The sequence below is a fragment of the Mus musculus genome, chromosome 15 (assembly GCF_000001635.26).
Source record: "Mus musculus strain C57BL/6J chromosome 15, GRCm38.p6 C57BL/6J".
NCBI classification, from domain to species: domain Eukaryota; kingdom Metazoa; phylum Chordata; class Mammalia; order Rodentia; family Muridae; genus Mus; species Mus musculus.
Window position 1 is genome coordinate 92,322,120 of NC_000081.6, and position 26,708 is coordinate 92,348,827.

General features: G+C 40.1%; 1 protein-coding gene and 1 long non-coding RNA gene across 6 annotated transcripts in view; both read left to right on the forward strand.

Annotated features, from left to right (window-relative positions):
* The window catches only part of Cntn1 (contactin 1), a 290,816-nt gene extending 270,968 nt beyond the window's left edge, over positions 1–19,848 (forward strand). For 4 of the 5 annotated variants that reach the window (NM_001358051.1, NM_001159648.1, NM_007727.2 and 1 more), the window contains one exon: positions 17,394–19,848. In NM_001358051.1, the coding sequence (NP_001344980.1) occupies positions 17,394–17,470 (77 nt within the window). In that variant the 3' untranslated portion in view covers positions 17,471–19,848. The remainder of the gene's footprint in view (positions 1–17,393) is intronic. The other variant, XM_017316422.2, reaches the window with a different exon arrangement.
* Positions 19,849–22,239: 2,391 nt separating this feature from the next.
* Positions 22,240–26,708, forward strand: part of Gm26760 (predicted gene, 26760) — a 33,730-nt gene continuing 29,261 nt past the window's right edge. Inside the window, exon 1 of the long non-coding RNA NR_153785.1 lies at positions 22,240–22,464. This is a non-coding gene — a long non-coding RNA (predicted gene, 26760). The remainder of the gene's footprint in view (positions 22,465–26,708) is intronic.

The following is a 26,708-nucleotide window of genomic DNA, read 5'->3' on the forward strand; positions in this document are numbered from 1 at the left end:
GATTTATATAAACTAGCTGAATCATCTGCTGAACCGAACAGCAGAAACACACCCAAAGAACGAGGTGTCTCCTGAGACCACGTGATCAGAGCTAATCTGGATGCAGGTGAGACAGGCTGTGCCCAGCGTTCTGGATATCCATCAGAGGGAAGGTGGGTGAAGCGAGAGCCAGCGCACAAATGGAGAAACCAAAACCCACCACAGAGCCAACTCCATAATCACATGGCTTCATATTTAGTGGGTTATGAAATTAAAATACAGAAATTGAGATGGCAGATGTTTGTTGGTGTTGCCCAAAGTTGGCAGATGGTATTGTTAGTACAATAAGTGAAGGAAAACACAGACTCATTACTTCTAGCTAAGGGATAACATCAGAGAAGCATCTATGTTCTGTAGAATGTTATTCATAGGCAGAAAAATGAAAAACTGCCTGAAATAACTGGGTTTTATCCTGGTGGGATCAGTGTCTCAAAAATAATGTCAAGGAGCAGGGTTTGCCATCTCCCCCTGCTTACTAGGGTCTCAACGTAACTCATTAATTAATTAATTGATTGATTAATTAAATTAAGTACATTTCTAAAAGCCCCTCAAGCAGGGAATAAACATCCCCCATGATACTCAGGACTGTATCATGCATTGATCCCCACACCCATAAAGTGATATATCCATGGTTTCTCAAAATGAGCAAGGCTCACTATTTATCTGAGGATGGAAAAACCTGTTTTAACAAGTGAATATTCTAAAAAAGAAAAAAAAAAGTGGGCCAGCAAGGATCCAAGAAAAGGATAAGGATTCTTGATTAATGTTAAAAGTTGGAAAGTGGAAATGGGGTCAGGAGTATCTTCAGAAAGCTGTAGAAGACTTTTCGGATAACCGTCAGTTATAGAAAATCACCTTCCAACAGCAAAATTAATTTTAACTCAAGCAGTAAGGTATAGTCAATCTTGGTGCTCACCGGATGCTGGAGAATAGCTTAACAGTTAAGAGTACCTACTCCCCTTGGAGGGACCCCAAGTTAGGTTTCCAGCACCCACATTAGGCAGCTCACGACTGCCTCTAACTCCAGCTAGAGTTGAATACCTCTGGACACCAGGGAACCTGCACTTATGTGCACCTATCCCCACACAGACACACTAAGTACACATGGGTAAAAAAATAAAAGTGAATATTTTAAAAGATGGATACATATGTTTAAACAAAAGGTTGTTATGTAGATTAAATTGCCAAAAAATAAATCCAAAGAATTATACTTTATCCGAATATTTTATCCCTACCAATGTTAAAGATTACTTAAGTAATCAAGTATCTATGACTACTTAAAGAATATTTTGTCATTATTCCAGTGGAAAACGTATGCCTTGTGTTGTTCTCTCCTTTAGATTAGACATGTCATAATGCTAAATTCTATATTTCACAGTATGTACTATCATTTGGAAGCTGTTCTAGGAAGATGTACTTTGGAATGAGTGTTGCTGAAGGACTTTGCAATAGATGTAGCGTGGGAAAGGACTCTCATAAATTTTCAGGGGCTAGAAATGAAGGGAACTTACATTTTGGAAGAATAACTGCATCAAAATGTAGTGGGTTGTTGTGATGCTGCTTGTGTTATAATGCTAAACACTGGTTTCTCAAGATGTGATTGCCCCTGACAAGCAGATCCTCACATACATCAAGTGATGCTGCTACGTGAATCTTCTCTCCAATTTAACTGCTCCTGTCTGCTGTCTCTCTTCTGTGTCCTTCCATGTCAGGACTCACATTCTTACCTCACCTCTCAGTCTTAACTGAGCCCCAAGGCAAATTGCTAGCATTACATTATGTGCCCATGAGAAGCAGGGACCTAAGAGTGTGGCAGACTACAAAAACAAAACAACAAAACAAACAAACCAAAACCCAAAAAGAGCCCCAAAGGGATGCCTCCCTATCCTGACATAAATTCTTAGGATGCTGACATCTGTGTAGATGGTCCTTCTAGTTCACTGGCCTCTCAATTTGTTCACCTCGTCCTGACTGATGTCTTTCGTGCTTTACCTACTTGTGTTCAGAGCCCAGATGGGTCCGCCGGAGTATGAGTGAGAATCGAGGAGCACTTCAGAACTGAGAAAGGGTGGGCTTGCGATGTTTACTGATCTCTTTTTGTATTTTTAATGGGAGACTAGAGAGACAGCTCAGTGGTTAAGAACACCAGCTGTTCTTCGAGAATAACAAGGGGTAATTTTTACCACGCAACTTACAAGCTGCTGTAACTCCAGTCCCAGGGGATCCAACAGCCTCTTCTGACGCAAGCAGGCGCTTGCGTATAAAAGTGGCACGTAGACATCCGTGCATACAAATGATCAATGTACATGCCGATAAAATGTGAAAAAAATCTAAATTATTTTTTGTATGTTTATGAGTTCATGTGCCTGGACACATGCATTTGCATGTATGTCCATGTGTCAAAGTCAAATGACAACTGACAACAGTCTTAACAGTTCTTGTCCCTTCTACTATGTGGGTTCCAGGGACAGAACTTGGGTTGTCAGTTTCAACAGCAAGCACATTTTTCCACCGAGCTACCTCATTGGTCCACATTTACTATTTTTTGATGGAATTTAAGCAGCACCTGGACAACAATAGCAACAGACAAAATTAGGAGAATGCCAACCTAAGAAAGCCAATCCAGGTGCGTGTGGAGAAGAGCAGCCTAGGGAGATGACCAACAATGAGGCCTCCCTCTCAAACTCACTGCAATTCCTAGAGAACTCAGTGCGGATTACCTCCTTCCCTTAGATTTACTTTTATATATGTATATATTTTGAATATTTTCCTGAATGTATGTAAGTGTACCCCATGTTTGACTGGTGTCCCATGAGGCCAAAAGAAAAAAACCCATCCAATCTCCTAGAACTCTAGTTACATCTGGTTTTGAGTAGCCACGTGGGTACAAAAAAACAAACCTAGGTCCTTTACAAGAACAAGTGCTCTTTACTGCTGAGCCGTCTCCCCAGTCTGATGAATTACTTGTATAATTTTAACATACTGTGTTAATCAACCTAAAAAAAAAAATCCAGTGTCAGGAAGCATTTAGATGATAAGACTCAAGTCCTGAGGACAGAAGTGGCAATAATAAATCTGAAACACATATAACCATGAGACAAATTATGTAATTAAATAACTAAGTAAGTTATACAAGGAAAGAGAGGGAGAGAGAGAGAGAGAGTGAGAGAGAGAGGAAGGTAGGCAGGCAGGAAGGAAGGAAGGAAGGAAGGAAGGAAGGAAGGAAGGAAGGAAGGAAGGAAGAAAGAAAGAAAAAAATAATCAAATAAAATAATTAACTAAAAGAAGGCTATCATCACTGTTAGAAAGGCTGATATTGGAAAAAAAATCTTTGTTCTGATTTGCTGGTAATTTTCAATACCTGGGGGAAAGTAAGGCGTTCTATGGACCCTTCAGGTAGATAGATGGTTCTGGAGCCCAAGGCAAGGCTGTCATCTCATACAGGAATTCATAATCACTTTAAGAAGAAAAATATTCAATCCTAAGACACTATTTCTGACAAGTGAGATGGTAATTTCTCATAGAGCTGAAGCCATAGCTGTTAAAGAATGATCAAATGAGAATTTTAGTACATTTTTCCCCCAGAGAGAATTTACAGGTAGTCATGTACCCAAATCATGACTTGAAAGTCACAGGGGCAAGGACTTTTGGCTGCTGTGGCTATATTTAGAAGCATTTGGACAGCTATAATAATTTCTGGCTCTCAACTCCTTCTGTTACAGATGGTGGGATCACTGTATTCTTTAGCAATAATAAGATCCCCATAAAGCATCCATGAGAACTGCCCAGATCGCCCTGCTATACACAAAGACAAAGACTCTCGTTTTAATTATACACTTTACTAACAAAGCAAAATGACCTCTTGCAAGGTTCCTTGTACATAGTGGACACTTCAAAGAGATAGAAATTAAAGCAATCAATGGAAAAGATATTTGTCAATAATTTATTAAGAGGATAATTTATGCTATACATCGTACTGTCCAAAGAACTTACAACAAGTGAAGTTGAGGGAAAGATGTCTCCTTTTCAGTGTGCCCCGTCAGCACTCCCCACCTTTTGAGTTTTGGGGTCTTCACCTGGTTGGTTGGTGGGGAGCTTCATTCAGAAAGAAAATCAGAGGTGAAAATGAATATTTAAGTTAATCTGAGCCTGTACTTTGGCAGTACCAAATCTCTTTCATCTCGACTAATGGTGCAAATGACTGTTAATTAAAGTCTCAAAAAGAGTGATATTAAATAAAGGACAATGTCTAATTTGGGGTCCACAGCCCTGACAGACTGGTACATATCTGAATCTACTCTCACCATGAAGAAGGAACCCTTCCATACCTACCCATTCTTAGTATCAAGAGAGGAATTTACCCACAAGTACTGGAACACTTTGGAGCATGCAAATGGGTATTTTCTGAACATGTCATGTCACCAATAACTGAAGTAATGCACACACAACATAGAGTTTCTGTACCTGAAGATGCGGGTCCATAGCATCCAGCTTCATGGCTGGTCAGTGTCACAGGTTCAGCTGTCTCACCTAGATTCAGATTTCAGACCCCTCCCCCACCATGACCTCGGGCATAGACAGACATTAAGACCATCCAAGAAGGAAGGAGGGAAGACGAGAGAAGAATTCAGTAACTTGTGGAAAGGTAAATCTATTTGAATTGTCTTGTTTAGACACACAATTTCAAGACAATTCCTGCAAGGAGAACCTCTTTCTCTAGTATACAAAATGTAACCCATCAAGAAAGAAAAAAGACAGTAGGAAAAAAAAAAGAGAAGTGGAGAAATGGTCCTCTATCCCCATGCAAGCCCAGGAGGCCAATCTGCAGTTCTGCTATGGGTGGAGCTCTAAGTTCTAAGGAGGGGAGCCACCTTGGCAAGTAAGAACACATCAGAGTCAAACCTTGTCACTCACACCTCATTTTACCACTGAACCTCAAACCTGATTGGGCTCTGAAGGGAAGATAGAGGGGTTGGACGGAAGCTGTTGTTGGATGAACCTGGCATCCAGAGCCCTCAGGCCGCCAAACTTTGATTGAGGTTAAGAAAGAATGACCCTGGTGGCAGATGGATGTTTCCCACAGTCTACACTGCCACTTTGCAGGATGCTCTAGCGAGCAGCTAGTTCCAGAGCCAAGTTCATAGCCTGTCTAACATCATGCTCTGGTGGCTGGGGATATCAAGCAGACATCCTGTGTTACTGGTAAAGATTTGGCATGTGCCGTGAATAAACAAATCAGGAAGTCCATTGACGGCATGCCGTGTACTAGATAAATAGGACCTTGAGCCTGGAGTCTGGGGACCTTGTGTCTTACTCCAGGTACCATGTAGTCTCGCTAAGCTAAACACTCACAAAATAAAACCTCTTTGAATCAACATATTAAATTCATAGTAGCGGCTTCTACAATCTATACTAAATCATTTTTTTAAAAAAGATGATTCTTACACACACCTTATTATATACCCATTTCATGTTCTATTTTCTAGCTCAGAGAGGATAAGAGCCTTCTAAGAGGTCCCACAGTCAAGTGAGCTATGCTAGTATGTAAAGGCATCCTCCTTTACCCTCAACTTCACACTCCTGCCAAACTGCCACCTTGCTGTTTCAAGATGTAGTAAGCCAATTTTCAAAGTCCTCACAATTATAGATTTACCTTGCCAAAAATGCCTATCAGCACCGAAGTTATTAGCGGTTACTTTTGCACTTCATTGGCTGTCGTTCTGTGGCAACTGCTCTGTCCATTCTGAGAGGAAGTTTAGCCTGGCAGTCTGGCATTTTCTGGTGGGGAAGGACCAAAGTCAATAGCATGGAATTAATAGTGCACTGCCAGCAAACTACACACATTTGCCAAAAATACAAACAGCTATTTTGCTTGGCTTCCAGGCTCCTAATTGACGAACAAGTAGAAGAGGTGGCATTAGTTAGCAGCTTCCACTGTTTAAAAAAAAAAAAAAAACCACCAAAGCCACTAGTGCTTATATGATCAAGATCTGGATGCATACATATAAACTAATATCATGTTTGATTATTATAAAGAAGAAGAAACATAACAAATAGGTTTGAAAATTGTACGGCTCGGTGCTTGATATCCTTAAATATTATGGTTGTCTTAGAACCAAAACAGCGTGGCCAGAATGCTAACCTTCATGCTTCTAAGATGGAAGACGGTCATTTTGAGAATTCCTCATCCACATCTTAAGAACGGAAACATCCAGAAATCACAGCCTTTCGAAGCTGTGCCCATGGTTCATGGTTACAAAGTAGCTACTGATGGAACAACGGGTGGGCCTAAGCTTTTTCTTCTTTACCTAAATTAGAATGTTGCTACCACAAAGCTACAGAGAGACAAGAAGACAATTAAAATCAAATTATGCAAATCAAAATATGCAAATAGGCAATAGAGTGAAAAAAGAAAAACTATCCTAAGCGCAACAAATACAGAACAATCCTGCTATACCTAGAACTCAAATCTGTTTCGTTTTCTAATTTTGCCGAAGTTTTCTTTTCTAGACTCTTTTAAAGTTAGTTAGGGTAAATGTTTGTTACTTTGATTTTCTCAAAATCAGAAAACAAATGATTCAAGTAACAGATTTGAAGTCTAAAAATGTGTGAACATTTCCACAGGGTCGGGGAGGGGCACACTTTTCAGAGCAAATCCAATTAACTTATCCACTTTCTAAAAAGATGACTCCCTTCCACTGCACTTTAGTTATTTTATTTTATTTTTATTTTAACTGGCAAGTCCTGTCTCTTTACAGAGTAAATGTGGTGGCTGATCTAAAAACACATTGCGGGTTCGGTGAAACACATGAGCATGCTCATCACCTTACAGACTTGCTTTATTGTAGAAGAAAGTTAAGCAACAGATGAACACATAAACACACATAAGTGGGAAAGCACTAAGGCCATTCTCTTAACTATTTTCAATAAACATTGTAGACTGGAAATTGTAAAGGTAGCAATTTTGATATATGGCCTAATGGAAAACGTAAAGTCCACCTCAGTAAGATGCAGTATTACTGCACACTCCATGCCAAATTCCAGGTAAATAAACGTCCTGCTTGGGGAGTTTGTGCATCTTATCCTTTCAGTGTTAAAGTTTAAACAGGGTGAAGGATGGGATGTAAACTCAGAATAAGAAACTACCATGTGGAAGAAATAAAAACCAGAAAAGTCACTGAGGAACGAGTCGCGTGGTGCTGGTTCTAATGAATCGGCTGATACTGGATCTGACCAGTCCAGCTGACACCAGTTCTGATGCTGTTGTTGTCAGGAGTTTTCCTGCATCCTAGTGCTGAAGGATGCTGTGGTGAAACATGTGCTTTTGCCTTCAGAACTTCCTGTCAACCACATCTTCAGATCACCCTTAACTCTGCCACAATTGTTGAGTTAGGGGAAGGTTGACCAAACCTTTGCATATTGGCTTTTCTATGAAAGAAGATACTATATGTTTGCTACTGATTTAGGTAGGATACATGTCTATACAGGAGGATAGTGTGTGGCAACGATGAGAGGAAGGTGAGAGGTAAGGCAGGCCTGGGCGTTCCATGCTTGAGCTCTACTCCCTAGGACCAGCATATTGTTATCTTCGTCCTTTGGTTCAGTTTCTGTTAACATAAATCAAAGGCACTTGTTTGCTAAGACAGAGAGATTTTCCAGGTGCTGGCATATTCTCAGAAAGTTTTGTATGCCAAGCTTTTATTATTAATTTTATATTATTATTATCATTATATTATTACAACTAGTCTTTAAAACGTGTCATGCAGGTGCTGAAAAAAGAACAAAGCTAATTGAATGTTGCAGGAACCACCTACTGGTAACATACTATTAGCCATGCATTTTTTGAAGCAAGTTAATGAAACAGCCATTTACCAATTGCAGTAGGCGCAGCCCCACAATTTCGTGGGGTGAAGGAGTACAGTGGGTCAGAACACAGTCAAAAAATTTACCTAGGGAAAGCAAAAGATGTCAGTCTACTGCCTTGAGAACCTTGAGTCTACTCAAGATTCAGACTCAAGGTTGAGACTGCCTGGAGACTACTGCTTGAATAAAGCATTAACCTTTCCACACAATTTAGTGATGAGCTTCCAAATATTATATCTCATTAAGAGCAATTATGCTGTATATGTTCATATCCTCACATGTATATGTAAATGCATGCATGTATATATGTATATGCACATCTTTGATGAACATTCTCAATTCTCATAATAAATCAATGAGATGGATTTAATTTTGTTTTATAGCAGGAGGACCTAGGGTATAAAAGATGAGTCAATCAGAAAGAGGTGAAGGCAGAGCTGTTCCTTGTTTGGCCTGCCTTCCAACCCCATACTTTGAGCTGTCACGTGGTACTAGAGCCAAAACACTCTTACAATCCTGAATAACAGGGAACAGTTACCTGCTTATTGATTTATTTCACAGACTATCTCCTGACAAGATGCTATTCATGGAGACGTAGCCTTCTTCCTTGTCTCTGCTACTTAATGATTAGACAGATTATACCATAAAGAAAATTCATAAAGAGAAATGCTACAGGTTTGGCTCTACTCTCAAGAGTTTGGGGTTCCTTCATTGGTCCTCTTCTTTAGGCCAACTCACCCATCCCACACACTTGGATGCTTTCACTCTCCATAATCAGAAAAAAATATGATCCAACTATTTACTATTAAATATCATTACATTCTATGTATGAGTCTCAGAATAATTAAAGCAGTTGAAAATATACTTTGGCTATATGTAGCTCCTTGTGGAAATTGTGAATTGTCTAGATGTTAGCACATGGAATGGACACCAGAAATAGTACTATAAAAAGAAACTCCTAAGTATGATGGGTTTGTCAGCTGAATGGCAGTCGTATCTTCGGTTGGATGCTTGTGATTAAATTTAAACATATATACATAAATGCACACATATATGCATATATTAATATTTTAATTATGTTTCTAAGAACTTTGTGTATGAAGTATATTGTGTCCAAAATCATACCCCCTACTCCTTGTACTAAATTTTCTCAGATCCACCCTCCATCTTCCACCCTGCGTCCACCTTTCAATATTTTATATTATTAAAGCCCACTAAGTCCAGTGTGTGCTGCAGGTGTAGGGTTATCCCTTGGAGCATCATTAGACTCCCAGAGACCACATCATTAAAGAAAAGTGTCTCTCCCTGCCCTAGCAGCTACCAGCTATGAATAGCTCCTAAATGGAGGGTGGGGTTCATCAGCTCCTCCCTGATCTGTGCTAGAATGCTGACTGTCTTGATCTTGTGCAGATCTTGTGCAGGAATCTACGGCTGCTGTCACTTTATGCTTCTCCTGCTCTACCCAGAAAACACTGTCTCATCCCAGCCCTCCTCATTCCATTCTCCACTTCTGCCTTGCTTTCTCTGCCTTGCATGTAATATAGACACCCTTCTTCTGGCTGAGCACTTTACAGACATCTAGTCTCTGCATGTTAGTTGTCAAAACAAGAGTTTCTGTGTTAACTGCTATCCGCTGCATAAATGAACTTCTCTGATTAAGTCAACTGAGTGAGTTGCACTAATCTATGGCTTTAGGGAGACATATTTAGAGAGCAATTTGGAACTATGCTCATTTAGCAAAGTAACATTTGTAAGGTCACCCCTGTTGCCTGTGAGCTCCCTAGCCATGGGTTCTTGATTAGATTTACAGGAAAAGGCACTTGTTTCCACCTGTGGACAGGGTCTTGAATAAGAAAGTTCTTAATCCCCTTCATCACATTCCTGCCAATATTGCCTCAATGGTCATGTCTTGCCAGGTTGGTTATTATTCTAACTCTCTGGCCTCATAGCTAGGTCAGACTGTTAATGACTTTTCTCTCCATAAAGGCAGAATAGCAGCAGGTGCTATGAAAACTAGCAAGCAGAGAGGACAATTCCCTATTGATACCAGCTAGATTTCCCTAAGTCCTGTGATCATCCAAGGATGTAGTGTCCTCAGCAACAGAGTCTTTAAATCAAGTTCTGGTGAGCAACCAAAGTCAATGGCAATACTCTATTATTTTGTGGGTTTCTAAGACCCCAGATACAGACAGACAGACAGACAGACAGACAGACAACAAACAAACAAACAAAATCATCTCAAGAGGAGGTATTTTACACCTCATACTACCCTTTTTATTTGGAAACCTACATATTCTTAGAGGAGCACTATGCCCTCTGTGTGGTAATGCTATTTAAACTGGAGTATGGAAGGTGAGGTGGGGGTGGTAATGGGGGTGATGGTGGTGGTAGGTTTCCATATGGCTTTCTCTTTTCTTTACCTCTTCTCTATCCCTCACTTCTTCCCACTTCCCTTTCTATGGCCTGTGTTATACTATGCTGTATCCCTTAAGATCTTCCTCCCTCCCCACCAGTAGTTCTGAAAGGTGCTTTTATAAAACACAGACACGTTCTCTACCTAGACAAAAGACTATTCCACTTTTAGGTAAAGTGACTTAGTAGATATTTATGTTCCCTCTCTCTACATGCCTCTTACCTCTCTACTCAATTCTCCCCCTTCCTCTGCACTTGTCTTCCTACTCCTGACTAAAAACCCTCTTCTCCCCCATCCATCTTATCAGATCACCTGTGCCCTGCAGTTCCTCAATTCATTGCCCCTGCCCACCCCCTCTCTGAAACAGTCCAATTTTATATTATTGGTTTTTGTAGCTACTCTGGGATATGTACTCACATCTGATGGTTGGAAGCTAGGAATCTCAAATGAGAGAAGAGAGGTGACATGAACACACATGCACGTATTCTGTGGGATGATCATTCTTGAAGAAATTAAGTCCAAAAGTTCTACTAAAAAGTAATAGGCAAGAAGATTTTAAATTGGCATGCTTATTCGAATATGAAAAAAATGATCTATAAGATTGATGATTTTTTTCATGATTCATCCAGGAAATCCTTGAGAAGTAAAGTGTATAGTCAGTGGATGCGATGCAAGACCAAGAGTCACTCATGCGAATAGTAATCTAAGGTTTGTAAAGTATAAGTCCAACATATACTGAAAACCCCACAAGAATATATTTTTATATATCTCACATTTATTTAATGACTGAATGGTAATTCAATTAGGTCTCTGATTTCTATTTGGAATGTAGACGCGAACTGAAGATGCAGACCACAATTATATAAACTTGAGCCATTAGAGACATTAAGTATAACACACGCAAACACAAAAAGGTTTATTTTAAATAAATCAAATATCCTGATGTCAAAGCCACAAATTATGAAATTGGGTTTGGTTTGTATCCTGACGCCAAAACTTCAAAATGGCATCCCCGATCGACTAAACTGCTTTCTGCAGCCACAGTTAGGACTTTGCCAAGCCACATATTCAGACAAACACATCAGTGCATACCCCTTGCTGATGTAATTGTGGTCAATGGAAAGAGACCCTGCAGTTGCCCTCAGAGAGGTCTTCAGAAGAGATCATCTGTGTTAGGTCAGGCATGGAAAACTAAACGTTTTGCTGTTTAATTGAGGTTTGTTATTGGTCATCTTATCAGAATAAAGTAACATGTGGGTTATGGCATATTTTTTAAATAGGCAGAAAAATAAAAAGTTTAAAAACCACACAAGAATGTGAAAACCTCTTTCAAACAGCCTAGGTAGCAGCTGTGGCTTTCCACATGGTTCTCCTCCCTTTTGTGCCCTTGCCTTGACACAGGAAGGCCAGGGGCCTTCTATATGTGTTCTCAATTTCTGACCTTCACTGGCCTACTTATTTCTTTTTAATTTTCTTATTTCCTTTATTGTTGAGATTATTATAGAATTACATCATTTCATATTTCCCTTTCCTCCCTAAACCCTTCTAGATAGCAGTCCTTGCTCTCTTTCGAATTAATTGTCTCTTTTTCGTTGTTAATTATTGTTATATACTTTGTGTGTGTGTGTGTGTGTGTGTGTGTGTGTGTGCTCTGAGCTTTCTTAGTTGCCTGTAGTTCTTTATGTGGGGCTGATGCCTCGTGGGCTTTCCCCCATTCTTGTTAGCATGCCTGTTGTTGTCCTCATTCTCCTCATGGCTGGGCAGCCATGTTAATGAGACAGATTTAGGTGTAGCTTCTGATATTATTAGGAGACACAGTCTCACAGAAAAATCCTTAATCCCCTGGCTCTTTCAATCTCCCTACGCTGTACTGTACACTGATCCCTAAGGCTTAGGTGCAAGTGTCGTATGGTAGATGTATCCACTGAGGCAATGCTCTACAACTCTATTTTGATTGGTTATGGATTTCCATAATGGTCTCTGCTTCAAAGAAAGGTTTTCTTGAAGAGGGGTGAAGACAAGTCTACTAGGAGGCGAGTGGCCTGAAAGGTTGCTTCAGAATGGAGTAGGCTAGACCTGTGTCTACTAGGAACTTCACAGGTTTGTACCTTACCTTTGCTGTGACCTGGGTGCCCAATAGTATGGATGCCAGACCATGACATTTTTTTACTTAACTGACAGATCAGAGGGACCTCCTTTTCCATCTTCTGGTCTAGGCATTCATTCTTCCAATGTCCCCTCTGTTTATTGTAAGCACATTGATAGTTTTCCTTATCTCTAGACACACCTTTTCTCAGTCTCCCTTTGTCTGTTTCCTTAGGGCAGCTACTATCCTCGCTTGTCTCTTTCTGTGTTTTTCCTTGGTTTAGTCCTGGTTCTTACAGACTTTCAGAGCAATTTCTAATACCTGGAGCCTATTCAAATCCTCAAATCTCTCTAATTTTTAAAACTTCTTTCTACATCAGAAAGATGTAGCTGACAGGATGACAAAGGCAATATTTTCTGCTTGCTCATTTTGTCTCTGAAATATTTTAACACGCATTTCATGGTATCTTGGCACAGCTCTCTTTCCCACCTATTACAAAAGTCAGGCTGGCCAGGAAAGAAGGGAAAAAGCAAGACAGAGACAAACAATGACAACGAGTAGACAGATTAAGAGTGGCCACTACATACTCATACATCTGAACAGACCAGAGGAGTCCTGTGACATTTCACAAAGATCTTGGACACTGGTCATCAGCCATGTCAGACCTCTCCAATGCAGCCTAAACAAAAGGAGCCTTAACCTCACTTACCCCTGGAAGTGACAGAATGAGCAACTTTTGATTTTTATTCTTTTGGGTGTGTCAGATTTTTTCCAATGCATTAGGCAGCGATTGATCAGAAGGAGTCTCAGAGCCCTGAGACATCTAGAGTTGTGCACCTCCTTGAACCCAGACTTTAGTAGGCTCCCAGATCTTAGCATAATTAGTGCCATAATGGAACTGCCATCCAGGCCTTGGAAGCCAAAATGTAGGCAGCATCACCTGCCAAAATTATAACAAAGACCTAATTCATTAAAGCTCTTAAAGGGGCCCCTTGACCACCACATTCTTCCCCACTCCTAGGAACTCTGAGACCCCCATGTCTCAAGGTCTTGTCTCTGGTGGTTGTGCTTGAGCCTTCCGAAACATTGTAAGGTGTCTACCAAAGAGTTCGAGCCAAAAGAAAGCCAGAGGACCAATGTCTGCACTGTGTATTCAGGACCTCATTGTAGTTCCAAGCCTTTTTCAGGGTGAGCTTGTAAGCACAAAGCCATATTCTGGGTTAGCCTACTTCTGTTAGTAATAACAGTTAGCCAGAAACAGGATTACAGAAGCCAAAAGGCGAAGTTAGTACGTTTAAGGATTCTTCCAGAACTATGGGCTTTAATGAATTAGGTCTTTGTTTTCATTTTGGCAGGTACTGCTGCCTACATGCTGGGTTCCAAGGCCTGCATAGCAGTTGCCTTATGGCTTCAACTGTGCTAAGGTCTGGGAGCCTACTAAAGTCTAGGGGCCTGTCACAGGGATCCAGCCTCTACTGGATTCCTGGCTTCCCACTGAGAAATCAGATATTATTCTCATGTGGTTCTCTTTCTATTTGACTCGTGTTTTTTCTCTCACAGATATGAGTACATTTTATTTGTTCTGTATACTTGCTATCTTACCTATTATATGCTGTGGAAAGTTTCTTTTCTGATCATATGTATTTGGTGTTCTGAGTGCTTCTTGTATTTGTACAGGTATGCCTTTCCTTAGTTTGTGGAAGCTTCTCCTATGGTCTTGTTGAAGATCTGGTCTAGGCCATTGATTTGGGAGTCTTCTCCCTCATCTATGGCTATAAATTGAATTTTATATGATGTCCCAGATGTCTTGTATGTTCCTTTCCTTGTTTATTTGATCAGGATTCTCTAGTTTACCTTAGAGTCTTGTTATTTACGTTCTGCTCAATTCATTCTATTTGTAAAACTTTGCTTTAAGTTTCCTATTTGTGTTCCCGTGTTTTAAAATTCCATTTTCATTTTGGCTTGAGTTCTCTTCACTGCTTCTATCTCTTTACTGAATTCTGTTTTGAGATCTTAGATTGCCTTCATTTCTTCAGCCATAAGCTGGTGTTTTCTTGGGACTCACTCGGGCATCTATTCTCCTTAAGTTCTTTTTCCATGGCCTCATCCGGGTCTTCTTTGTTTCTCCTTTAAACCTCTTAAGTTCTTTGACGAAGTTCATAAAAGATCTTTTAGATGTCATGTCCTGGGGATCACCTAATTAGTTTTCATTTACTAAACATCTATACAAGACTGGTGAGTATTGAAAGGAGATATTATATTGATCCTGCGTATTGTTTGTATTTTTGCAATGACATCTGGACATGTGTACATTTTTTTTTCTTAGTTCTGTGTCTGATATGGACTTGAGCAGTTGAGGTAGAAGAGAGGATTGTGGTTGAGTTTGGACTAGAGGTTGGAAATGGCATAAGTTGAATGAAATCAGGTTTAAGAAAAGAGAGAGTACTAGGCTAGTGGGCAGAAAGTCCCTCCTGGTCCAACCATGGAGTGTGGGGCTTGGGAAGAGGCATGCAGATAAGGATCAGGTGGAGTCACTGGTTAGTTCCTGGAGAAAAATATTCAAGAGCTGGCTGGGTAGAGAGGTTGGATATGGTGTGGGAGCTGTCAGTGGATCAGGGTAGGCAGGGTAAGTTTTGACAGGACCCTATACATTGGTTCTGGTGCAGGAAGGGCTGGCCAGATTAGGCTGGGACAGTGGATGTGAGGTCCAGTCTAGATTGGGGAGGGTGCATGGAGGGTAGAATCTGAAGAAGGATGTGCAGCATCTTGCTGAGTGGAGAGAGGTCTGTAGGTGTCCTACTTGTTTTTAAGAAGCACCTTAAAAATTTGTATGAGATTATGGAACCCTTATTTGTGTCTAAGAATGATCTCTGTGCCACATCCAATGAAGCTAAGAGAACAAGGGTGTGATGCCAGTAGACATATTGGCATAGTTATCTTCTACTTTGTAAAGAACAAAGATACCATTTTAATGCCAAGACTTTCAGGGCAGATTCTTTATATCTTCCTTAAGGTACACTGTGTAGTAAAAGAATAGACTGCTTTAAATTACTTTTTGTTATGGTAGGTAATTACATTGAAGGTTTCAAATTCCCTAGAGAATAGATTTCCTAATGTTATAACTTTAGCACTGGTAGAGTCTAATTTCAAGTCGTTCTCTAATTGCAGAGTTGAGTTTATTGAAGTTACTTATTGAAAGCTAGGAGAGTAGGAGAGAAGGGTGTCCCTTGCAGTCATACTGTTTACTGTGTTCTCAAGAATCCTAACATGAGAAGCTCATGACCAGTGAGTTCATCTGACATAGGAATTGCCCTTGATTGGTGGCACCCAAAATAGTATGCACATACACGTAGACTCGTGGCATATTACATTGCTTTATTTTTCTTTCAGGGTGTCACAGTCTAAATGTTGCATGCTCCCCCTAGGCTCAATTGTTGAATACTTCGTCCACAGTGAGTGGTGATATGTATGAGACTATGGAACCCTTGAGAGATGTGGCATCACTAGAGGAAGCAAGTCACTTGGAGGTTTGCTTCAAGGCCTATAGCAAGCCTAGCTTTCTTTCCAACCTGGATTCTTGCTTTGCTATGATATACACAAACACCTCCTCTATGCTCTCACCAAAGCTAGCACTACCATGGGCCATAGCCTCTAAAAGTAGGGGACAAAATCAATGTCTTTTGAGTTGTTTCTTGTCAGGTATTGCCTATAGTGAAGAAAAAAGCATCTGCTGCATAGTGTGCTCTGTCAGGGCAGTGATCTTTAGCTATCAATTGAAGATTGACAATAGAAGTTCTTACCCAGGGCTCATTCCTTTAATCAGAAAAATTTAGGAGGCAGAGGTAGATAAATCTTGATGACATTGAGGCCAGTCTGGCCAATAAAGTGAGTTCCAGGGCAGCTAAGGCTGTTACACTTAGAAACCCTGTCTCAAAAATAAAATAAAATACAATAAAATAAAATAAAATAAAATAAATAAAATAAAATAAAATAAAATATTTTAAAAGGGAAGAAAGATATAAAGAAAAACACAAAACATAAAAGAAACAATATGAGTTCTTTCTTACTTAATTGTGTGAGCAACTAAACATCTTCAAATGATTGGAATACAAAAATATGCAGTGCCTATCTTTTATACATATGATGTTATTATTCAAGGTAACACTTTTAGTATTTTTATTCCATCTATCTGATTTTCTAAAATGTCACCAAACATATACATGTATCAACACTTACTGAAGTAAGAAAGGCCTTGAGTTTGAAAGGGAACAGGAAAACGTATATGGAAGGTGTTTGAGGGAGGAAGAGGAGCAGGGGAATGGTGTGACTGTGTTATAATCTTAAAAATTAAAGAAAGAAGTCATGAAAAGCAAAGAAAAAAATGCACAGAAGTCCTCAGACAAAAGTCCTCAACATGGATCATGGTAAATTATATCGAACACAGAAAACTACATACTTAGGAAATTCTCTGCTATCAAGTAGTGTGTATGCTAGTTTTAAATAAATATTTAATTTATTATTCCCCTGTATAATTGAATAAAATAACATATGGATGTGACATAAGTGTTTAACATGCAGAAAAGTGAAAAGTTAAATCAAAACCTGCAAGAATACAGAAACCACTTTAAGTGGAATAGGTGCCCTCTGTGTCCTCACATATGATAATCTGATTTTTATTTATTTATACTGCTTCTTGACTTTTCACCTTCTCATGGAACTTTGAGACTTCTGGATCACCGGGACCATATTAGTATCCCAATGTTTTTATTTCATGGTTTATTTAAGCAGAATGGAGACATAATGTGATCTCACACACAAAATCTTTGATAAAATGTTTGTATTTTTATCATATCACTAAATAAGAAATTCATTTTGTACGAAGGAACTTTGGATTTTCAGGTCAGTATGACCCTGCCTTCTTAAAACAGACTGGATAGGCAACAATTAGTGTCGCTGGTGAAATTATGAACATGTTCTTGGTTTGCTTTGTAGGCGTGTCCACGCTGTCTTCGAGTCTCCTCAGCTTGCTCCTGCCCTCCCTTGGCTTTCTTGTCTACTCGGAATTCTGAATGTTACGACCTTGGCTGTTTTCATCCCTGCTCAGAGGATGCTCTTCATCATGGGATGACTGTAATTCCTTCTAATCCCTGCGGCTCCATCCTAAGCCAAACAAATTAGACTCTAACAAGCTGTTCAACTGATTTCCCAACACATCACGACTGAGGCATTCAGGAACCCCTTCATCCAAAAGAATAACTTTCAAGTGGAAATAAAGTGATTTTTAACTCGTTCCAATATGCCTTATAAACCATTTAACCTGATTCTGTGAAAGTTGCATGACTTAAATCAATGGACAAGTTACAGTGTTCAATTCAATGCCCTAGGCTGTAGAGTGAAGGTCACCATACACAGGTGCTTTACATGTTTGACAAGTTGTGAAATATAATAGAGATTGAAATGTTGATTGTATGTAGTATGTGTTCGAGTAATGCAGTCTCTTGTATTAGCCTATATGTTTGGGTTCCTGCCTATTTTTGAAAGACCCTCATCATTCATGATATTTTGAGTTTTCCATAAAATTAAAACAAAAAAAATAGAAAAAAAATCATTTTGACATAAACACCATTACCAAATCACTTTACTGAATGAGTTGGAAGTTTTTGACTATGAAAACCAAATTATAGAACTTACTATTATCAGTATTCTTATTTTTGATGTAATTTTCTACACATTTGCTTTTCAGAATCCCTAATACTCTTCAGTTAGTTTTCTAATGCTGACGTTCCCATGCCACGTGAGGATTTTTTTTTTTTTTTTTACTTTTGTATTCTAATCTGAAATTGTTTTGTGCTTTTCTTCTCATCAATGTCAAACCACAGAAGCTGCAGCGCATCTGGAACATTGTCTACTGCTGTGTTTATTCATGTGTGGAATGACAGGTTTGGGGAAGTAGAGCGCTTTCATTTATACTGCAATGCGATCGTCTTTATCCAGCTAGAAACAAGTGACAGTAAAGTATCAGAATCTCTGAATGTTCTCATTGTTCTGGTTTTGTGCTTCATGCCTAAGTATAAACTCTCTTTACAAGAAGGTGTAGAGTCAAGAATTCATATGCAGGTTTGGAAAAAGCTACAGAATTCCATTTCAAGAAGTTTAAAGCTCGTTTCCCATTTCAATGCAATACTGAAAACTGGCTAAAAATACCAAATCAGAATGTTGCTAAGTGGTCCTATGAAGAATATGCAAAGCTGGGAGGCAGGCGAGGTCGGCAGTGTCCTGCGCGAGGATGTCTCCCAAGTGCTGTTGTGAAGGAATTTGTGAGGTGTGAAAGGGAAACCTGTGTTTCCTCATTGTCCATGGTGTGCCCAGAGATGTGTCTGAGTGTGGGTGTGGAAGAACTCGGGTAATAAAGAATTAGCTGGCTCCTGGAGCAGTGCAATGTTTGGTTCCTTGAGAAATCGAATCCTATTTTATTAGCACAATCTTGCTGGCTAATTAGAGACAGAGTTTATCTTTTTAGAAAAGATACCCTATAGGTCCATAAAGAATATTTACAGGAAACAAAAATAGATCTATTAATATGTTACCCCTATCTTTAATTTGTATAATTTTTGTACTATATGTGTAAAGGTTTAAAGTCCTCATTATGAAAATATCAATAAATATTTCATTAATTTACACTTAACACTTTGTTATACAAATGAAACTTTTTAAATCGGTAAAACAGATGCTCTCCCAGTAGAAGCATGTCAACAAACCATCGCCAGGTTTCATAAAATATTTAATGATTTGCAAAAGAAGAAAATGACTTCATACTTTAGGGAGATGAACACTCTGTAAGCTTTCTGTACAAACGTTGTGTTTTCCTTGTTATATTCGGGGGTTTTCCTCTTGCGATGTGACCCATGTTGGGCATTTTTGTATCATCAATTAACAACTACATCTTTTGCCAAATGCATGCCTGCCTTTTCCGTTCTAATATGTGGTAATAAAGACCAAAACTGGCTAGATTTTGCATGAAAATGGTTCTGAAAGATAAGAAAACAGACTTTGAAGGTTGTTTAGTTTAAATATGTGGCGGATAGACTCAACTCTCTCATGCACAAATGACTTCTGCTTTTCATTTCCTCATATAATTGTACAGATGTGACTGGGACCATCAGTTTTAAACTGTTGTCAAGCTAACCAATGTATCACATGCTTTAAGATGCAAGATAATTAATTAAACTTTATATAGCTCTAGACACATCTGTTGTTTCTTTGTATTTCAGGAAAGGTAATAGTAGTTTCATTTGATACTGATAAATAACGAATTGATTTTTTTAGTTATTTTTTATCATTTTCTTCAATGGAGTAGTATAGGACTGTCGTTTGTCCTTTTTATGAATGAATACAAATTATAAAGAAATAAATGTCTTACTGTTGCCCAAAAAGTAACTGTCCCTTCAATTTACCTGAAGTTGATATTTGCTTTCTGCTTGTATGTTTGTATGGTTTTGTTTTTGTTGGTTTGGTTTGGTTTAGAAAATTTTTATGAGCATGGAGTCAAGGAGTAGATTCTCCTGGGGGTAAAAATTCAGAGTTGGATGAGTTCAGCATACAAAGGCTACACAGGGCTTGGAGATAATGGCTGAGTTAACACTGCTTACTACACCTTTATCATGCATCTCGCTGACTGCTATAACTCCAGTTCCAGGGATCTGATGTTCTCTCTCGACTCCATGGGCACGTGCATGCATGTGGATAAACATAACTTAGCCAGGCACATGCACATAGAAATAATAATAATACAAATTTTAAACATCTAAAGTAGCAAAGCAAAACTACACCCAGAAACAGACAGTCACACCCTGGAAACACTGGTGAGTACCACTCAATCTGCAGCTAGATACTAGAGCAGAATGCTAGATGCCACCCCCTCAAAATGTCTGTTTAATATTGAGTGAGCTGAACGCCATGAAGGAATTTGTGTAAATATATTAATGTAAAGGCAATGAGTCTGAAACAGACAAAATCTTTTCAGAGTCCTGAGTGAGACCAAGCCTAGGTTTCTGCTTCTTGAGTTTCCTTTGCCTTTTTTGTTGAGTTCCTGCTGATATTCCATTCTCCGTCACTCCGACCTCCCTTCCTGGTTCAGGCAGCTTGATTTATCCTGGGTTTTTTATTTTCTTTTATAAGCCCTACCTTTATCTCTTGACTCCCATTTTAATATTTTAAATGGGTTTTTGAGTTTCAACTGACCCCACTTGGCATGGTTCCAGGCTTTGGAAAACCAGCGCTTCTTTCTCTAAGGCTGGGTTCCATGCCATAGGTTGTCAACCTGGATACTTCTCAGGGTCAACTGGAAATTTTGGAAAGATATGATGGCTTCCTTTGGGCACTGTCCAGACTTACCAAGTTAGAATCTTGGAATGTACATTTTTTTTTTTTGGAGTGGCATTTGGGAATGCTGGAGGGAGCTAGGTTAGAAATTAGATTCTCATAATTAGTAAAGATTGGTTAGCTGAGAGTTTTAACTAAATCAAGGCACTGTTCAACATTATGCACAAATAATTTAAATACTACTTCAGAAAAATCCCATTTTTATCATATTCCACAAAAAAAGTTGATTTGTTCATAAATATTCTTACCCCTTATTGTCAAAAATGCTAGCTTTGGGGCTGGTGAGATGGCTCAGTGGGTAAGAGCACCCGACTGCTCTTCCAAAGGTCCGTGAGTTCAAATCCCAGCAACCACATGGTGGCTCTCAACCATCTGTAACAAGATCTGACTCCCTCTTCTGGAGTGTCTGAAGACAGATACAGTGTACTTACATATAATAAATAAATAAATCTTTAAAAAAAAAACCATAATTCTTAAAAAAAAAAAAAGCTAGCTTTTCATGTAACAAAGCACTTTCTAATTTGTTTGGCTTAGATTCCAGTCAAAAGAATGCCCTCTGATTTATTTTCTAAAGAAATGAAGTTATTTTTGTATTTTCTGTTATCTTTTTATTTCCTCCATATGTTTTTTGAAATTAATTAATTTATAGTACCTAATATTCCAAGAATATAATTTTCTGGCGAGTGCTAATTTAAGAAATTGATACACGTGCTCCTGCTCCTGACTCTGCTTCCCCCCCCCCGATAGAAACAAGGTAATTTTTAATGAGTTCACTTTTTAAATTAGCTTGTGCAAACCCAAGATTAGATTTTTACATTATCTTCTTTTAAAGACAGAATTTTCCACCTTGGTTTCTAGAAATAAATGTGCTTCTCTGGGTAATTCATGTCAGGTGCTTCAGGACTCTTATCCATTGGCTATTACAGTTCAGTCACGATGACCCTTGGGTGAAGTTGTGAGTGAACAGATAAGGCCTCCATCTGTCTTTGTCTCACTGGCTTCCATGTGGAGCCACACCTTGCAGGCAATGCCCACAGGTACCAACCTTTCTTTCTTGAGCTTCCTTGGACTGCCATTTATTCTATCATAACTCTGGAAGATGAGCTAACTGTTTGCCCTGGGAAGGAGGTCAAGATAGATCTGGTCCTTTCTCCTTCTTAATTGTAAAGTGAAATGCAAAGTGAAAAAGACTGGCTGGGTTCATTTATATGACATTCCAGAAAAAGCAGAACTCTAGATACAGAAAACACATCAGTTGCCAGGGTTTGGGTAATAATGAGGGCCTGATAGCCCAAGAGCTACATTAAAGATGGGGGAGGAGGAAGAGGAGGAGGAGGTAGAGGAATCTGTAGCAGAATTTTCCCCTGTTTAAATAATAAAGACGATAAGAAGCCAATCACCGGGCGAGGAGGACTAAAGCTTCCGGTTAGAGAGAGGAAGAGGGAAGGCAGGAGGAGGGACTTCTTTTCGGACGATCTGTGAGAGCAAAGCAGACAAGATGTAGGCAGGGGACTGATAGTTCTGGTGGCGGAATCCACCACTGGAAGATTTCGAACATAGAATAGTTGATGAATTTAGGATGATAGAGTCCGTGCCCAGCGATTGTGTGATCTGTTGATTCTAAACTAAGATTGTCGGGTGTATTCCATTCTGCAACGATTCAACTGAGCGCCAGTGAAAGGTAACCGTAGCAGAGCATGGGTTTGAGAGAGTGTGCCCCCTCCCGACCCCGCACCAGCTAGTTGTGGACATTTGAGATTGCGGGGCGAGCTTGGCAGCAGCCAGCTGCAGAGGTTAGATAACTGGGAATGTGAGCGAACTGTGAGAAGTTGGGCGGATGCTGCATGCGGTTAGCCATGGGGGTGGGGAGACCCCAGGGGCCAGAGAGTAGCCAGTGAAATAGCGTGGGTTGGTTATTTTAATTATTGCATGAAACAGGAGACGGCATTTGAATCTACACATTTGACAAAACTCAAAATAGTTAGCAAAAAGGTAAGTTTTACTATGTGCACTTTTAAACTTTTAAGCCCAGGAAGTGGAAAGATGGCTCAGCTGTTAAAAGTAGATACTGTTCTTGCAGGGGGCCCAACTTTAGTTTCCAGCACTCTGTAGGTAACACAGCTTCAGGGACTCAGATTCTCTCCTCAGGACACATCACTCATGTGCGGAGACCCACAGATGCCCCCTCACACACACAGTTAAAATTAAAAATAACACCCGGCGTGGTGGCACACACCTTTAATCCCAGCACTCGGGAGGCAGAGGCAGGCGAATTTCAGAGTTCGAGGGCAGCCTGGTCTACAAAGTGAGTTCCAGGACAGCCAGGGCTACACAGAGAAACCCTGTCTCGAAAAACCAAAAAAAAAAAAAAATTAAAAATAACATATAACAACCAAATGGTACAAAACAAGATACAATAAGACAAGGCCTTGTCATATAAAGTTAGGACAAGCCAAACCAATAGGAGGAAAGGAGTCCCAAGATCAAGCAAGAGTCAGAAACACATCCATGCCTACTGTTCAGAGTCCCACAAGGACACCAAGAGGACCCGGCATAGACCCATGCAGGGCCATTGCTGGCTACTTCAGTCTCTGTGAGCCCTGCCAGTTCATTTGGTGGGCTATATTCTGCTCGTGTCTTCCATCCCTTCTGACTCCATTTTAAACAAGGAACATAACGTTCTGAGGTGTCTTTCCTCCTTTGCATAATAGAAATAACCCTCCTTAATCATTCCAGGATCTTTTGGTTCCAAGTGATCATCAATTCAAATAAGTCCAAGAACAAAACGCTTCTGTTGACTTAAGTGACAAGTTGTTTAGGTGCTGCTGTCTGGGAAGTCTCCCCCCACAACCCCCCATAGTATGGAACTCTGACATGCTGGTCCAGTGTCAGGACTCAGCAGTGATAACAATTTCAAGCCCAGAACCTCCTCATTTCTGATGTAAAGAAGCAGAGCTCCCTCTTTCTGGTTTAGCACGCCTATCATTCCTGCTTGAGGATTCCACCAGAAGGTTGGTGTGTTTTCGTTAAGCCATCCTGGTTCTCCTGACCACAGTTCTGTGTGGCTGTCCAGTTGCAAAACACTACAACTGAAATCCCTCCTCCAGGTTCACATGGAATGGAGAAAGAGTGGTTTTAGCTAAAGTCATGCAGGTGGCACCTTTGGCCTTGAGATACCCTCCCACCAGCACCAAATTTTAAGTAAGGAGTAAGAAATACTGCTATGGCACCACTACCTTTCAGGGGACTTCAGAACTTCACTGTGAAGCACTATCAGCATGGACAGTGCCCCAGCTAGTTACAGGGAAATGAATTGTTGAAATGTTGAGGGCATGCACACCATTTCATAGGGCTATGTTAACTGCTTCCTTAATACAACCAGGAGATATCAGTAGCATGTAGGAATAGATATCAACTGCTCGCATAGTGATTTCTCTATGCTTGATCCTTGCCTGTCTGCTGTTAGAGTTGCCTGCTGATGGGAGAGAAAACTGACCCTGCTCCACTGTTTCCCCATCCTCCATATGGGAAGTTCCAGTGAAGTCCTGGTGTGTCTTCAAGGCAATGCTAATAGTACAAGTGGACACATGTATGTCCTCTGTCAAGCCTTTGTTTGCTGAAAAGATGCCAATGTCCCACTGACTAAATGGAGTCATGTTATAGCCCCAGGGTCCAGAGGGAGGCACACACATGGATAGATGGGTGCTTTAAAACTGTGAGCAAGGGAAAGAATAGGAGCCATAGCAAAGAACTGAAGTCAGGTGGTCTAAATTACAGAAGACACCATATTGCCATTGAAATAGAAACAAACAAACAAAAACCCTCCAACTTATACTCCAACTATAGTACAATGCTTACCATGTGGATTTTTTTTTTTTATTTCTTGGAACATTTATTTGGTCATAGATTCTGTATTGTTTATTATTGATATTCGTAGGCAAAGTGGAAACACTATACACAATTGTGGGAGCTGAAAGGATGCCTGAGTGATAAAGACTACACGTTGCTTTTATAGTGGATGGTACCCTTCTGGCCTCTGTAAGCACCCACACTCAGATATCCATACCTACGCAGACACACAAAATACATGCACACGCATGCATGTGCACACATATCCATACACACACAGACGCGCACACACACACAATCTGTGTTTGAATAAAGTACATTTCATATTAAAAATACAAAACAAGATAGAAATAAATTATGTAAATTCGTTCTAAAACTTCTCCGTATTCAGACTATAACTCACCTCTGAGTAGTCGACGTTTGGGTTTTTTTTCTCAAAAGGTAATGCTTTGGAAGTACCAATGCATCTTTTTTGGGAAAGGATGTTTTGACAGCTTTCTAAGACTGATATCCACTTCTGACAGTGTTCACTCAGCCTTACCAGGCCTGAAATTAAAGTAACTATGGCCATTCAAGAACCTGTCTATGGAAGTTTGTCCCATCCTCGGTGAAACCTAATGCTGTTCCCTCCAGGACAGGCTGGATTTAGTTCTTTAGAAGTGGAGACCGCTGAAAAGTAGCCATCAAAAGCCAACCTGCGCCCCTCCCCACCTTTTAGAACTACACCTCTGTGAGAAGCAGGCTGCTCTGTTGTGAGATAGTCAGGTATCCCATGCAGACGGCTGCACTCTGATTTACGAGGCTCTGGCTAGGTTTGCTATGAGTAAATAGAGATGCTTGCATTTCTCCAGGGACCACACCCTGACTCAGACTTGACTGGAATCTAAGGAAAGACCTTGAGAAACAGAAAAAGTCGTTACAGGAAAGCAGTCCTAGATTCATGACCCTCAGCAGTTTTGTTAGATAAGAAGTCTTTGTTACTTTAAACCTTTATGTTTGGAAGTAATTAACATATAAGGACAACTGCTTGGCTAACAAGTGAAGACACTTAACAACTCCTTTAAAAGGATTTTAAGGAGTTTGAACCAGAGGCTTTGGAAATAGGGTGGAGGGAAAGGAAAGATAAATTTCTATTTCCTCTCTCTGCAATAAATTTCCATTTTTGGAAATTAGGGTATTTCCCCTTTCCCATTATATCACAAATAGAAGGATAGAAGGGCGGTTGGGGCCACCCTGACCCCAGTAACCAGTATCTGCTTCTTCTCCCATGCACAGAGAAAGTGGACCCTATTGCAGCCATTGCTATGGTGACAGCACACCCTATTCCTGCTGTTGCTGTGGAGACAGTGGATCCTATTACCACGGTCTCTGTGGAGACAGACAGCTCTATCATTGCTGCTTCCTTGCTCCAGTGACAGAGGGCACGAACCCAATTCCCATGCAACAGGAATCCATGAACTCCTTAGAGCCAAGGAGAAAAACAGGTGTTATAGGCTTGAAATTAGTAAGATGTCAGTCATTGTTTAATTTCATGAGAAGGCTGGCTTTGGAGGCAAAGCGGCTTCTTCCCTGAAATCTAAACATGTTATACTTATGCTGCTCTCAAAGAGCCCTTGTTCAGAGAGGATGCGGCCCTTCTGTCCCTGTGAGAAAAAGAGAGAAAGGTCACAGAACAGACCAAGAGTATGCACACCTTGTCCCTAAAAACAGAAAGAAAACAAATTGTTAAGAGTAGACATTTGTACTGGCTGGTTTTGTGTGTCAACTTGACACAGGCTGGAGTTATCACAGAGAAGGGAGCCTCCCTTAAGAAAATGCCTCCATGAGATCCAGCTGTAAGGCATTTTCTCAATTAGTGATCAAGGGTGGAAGGGCCCATTGAGGGTGGGGCCATCCACAGGCTGGTAGTCCTGGGTTTGATAAGCAAGCAAGCTGAGCAAGCCAGGGGAAGCAAGCCAGTAAGTGACATCCCTCCATGACCTCTGCATCAGCTCCTGCTTCCTGACCTGCTTGAGTTCCAGTCTTGACTTCCTTTGGTGATGAACAGCAATGTGGAAAATGTAAGCTGAGTAAACC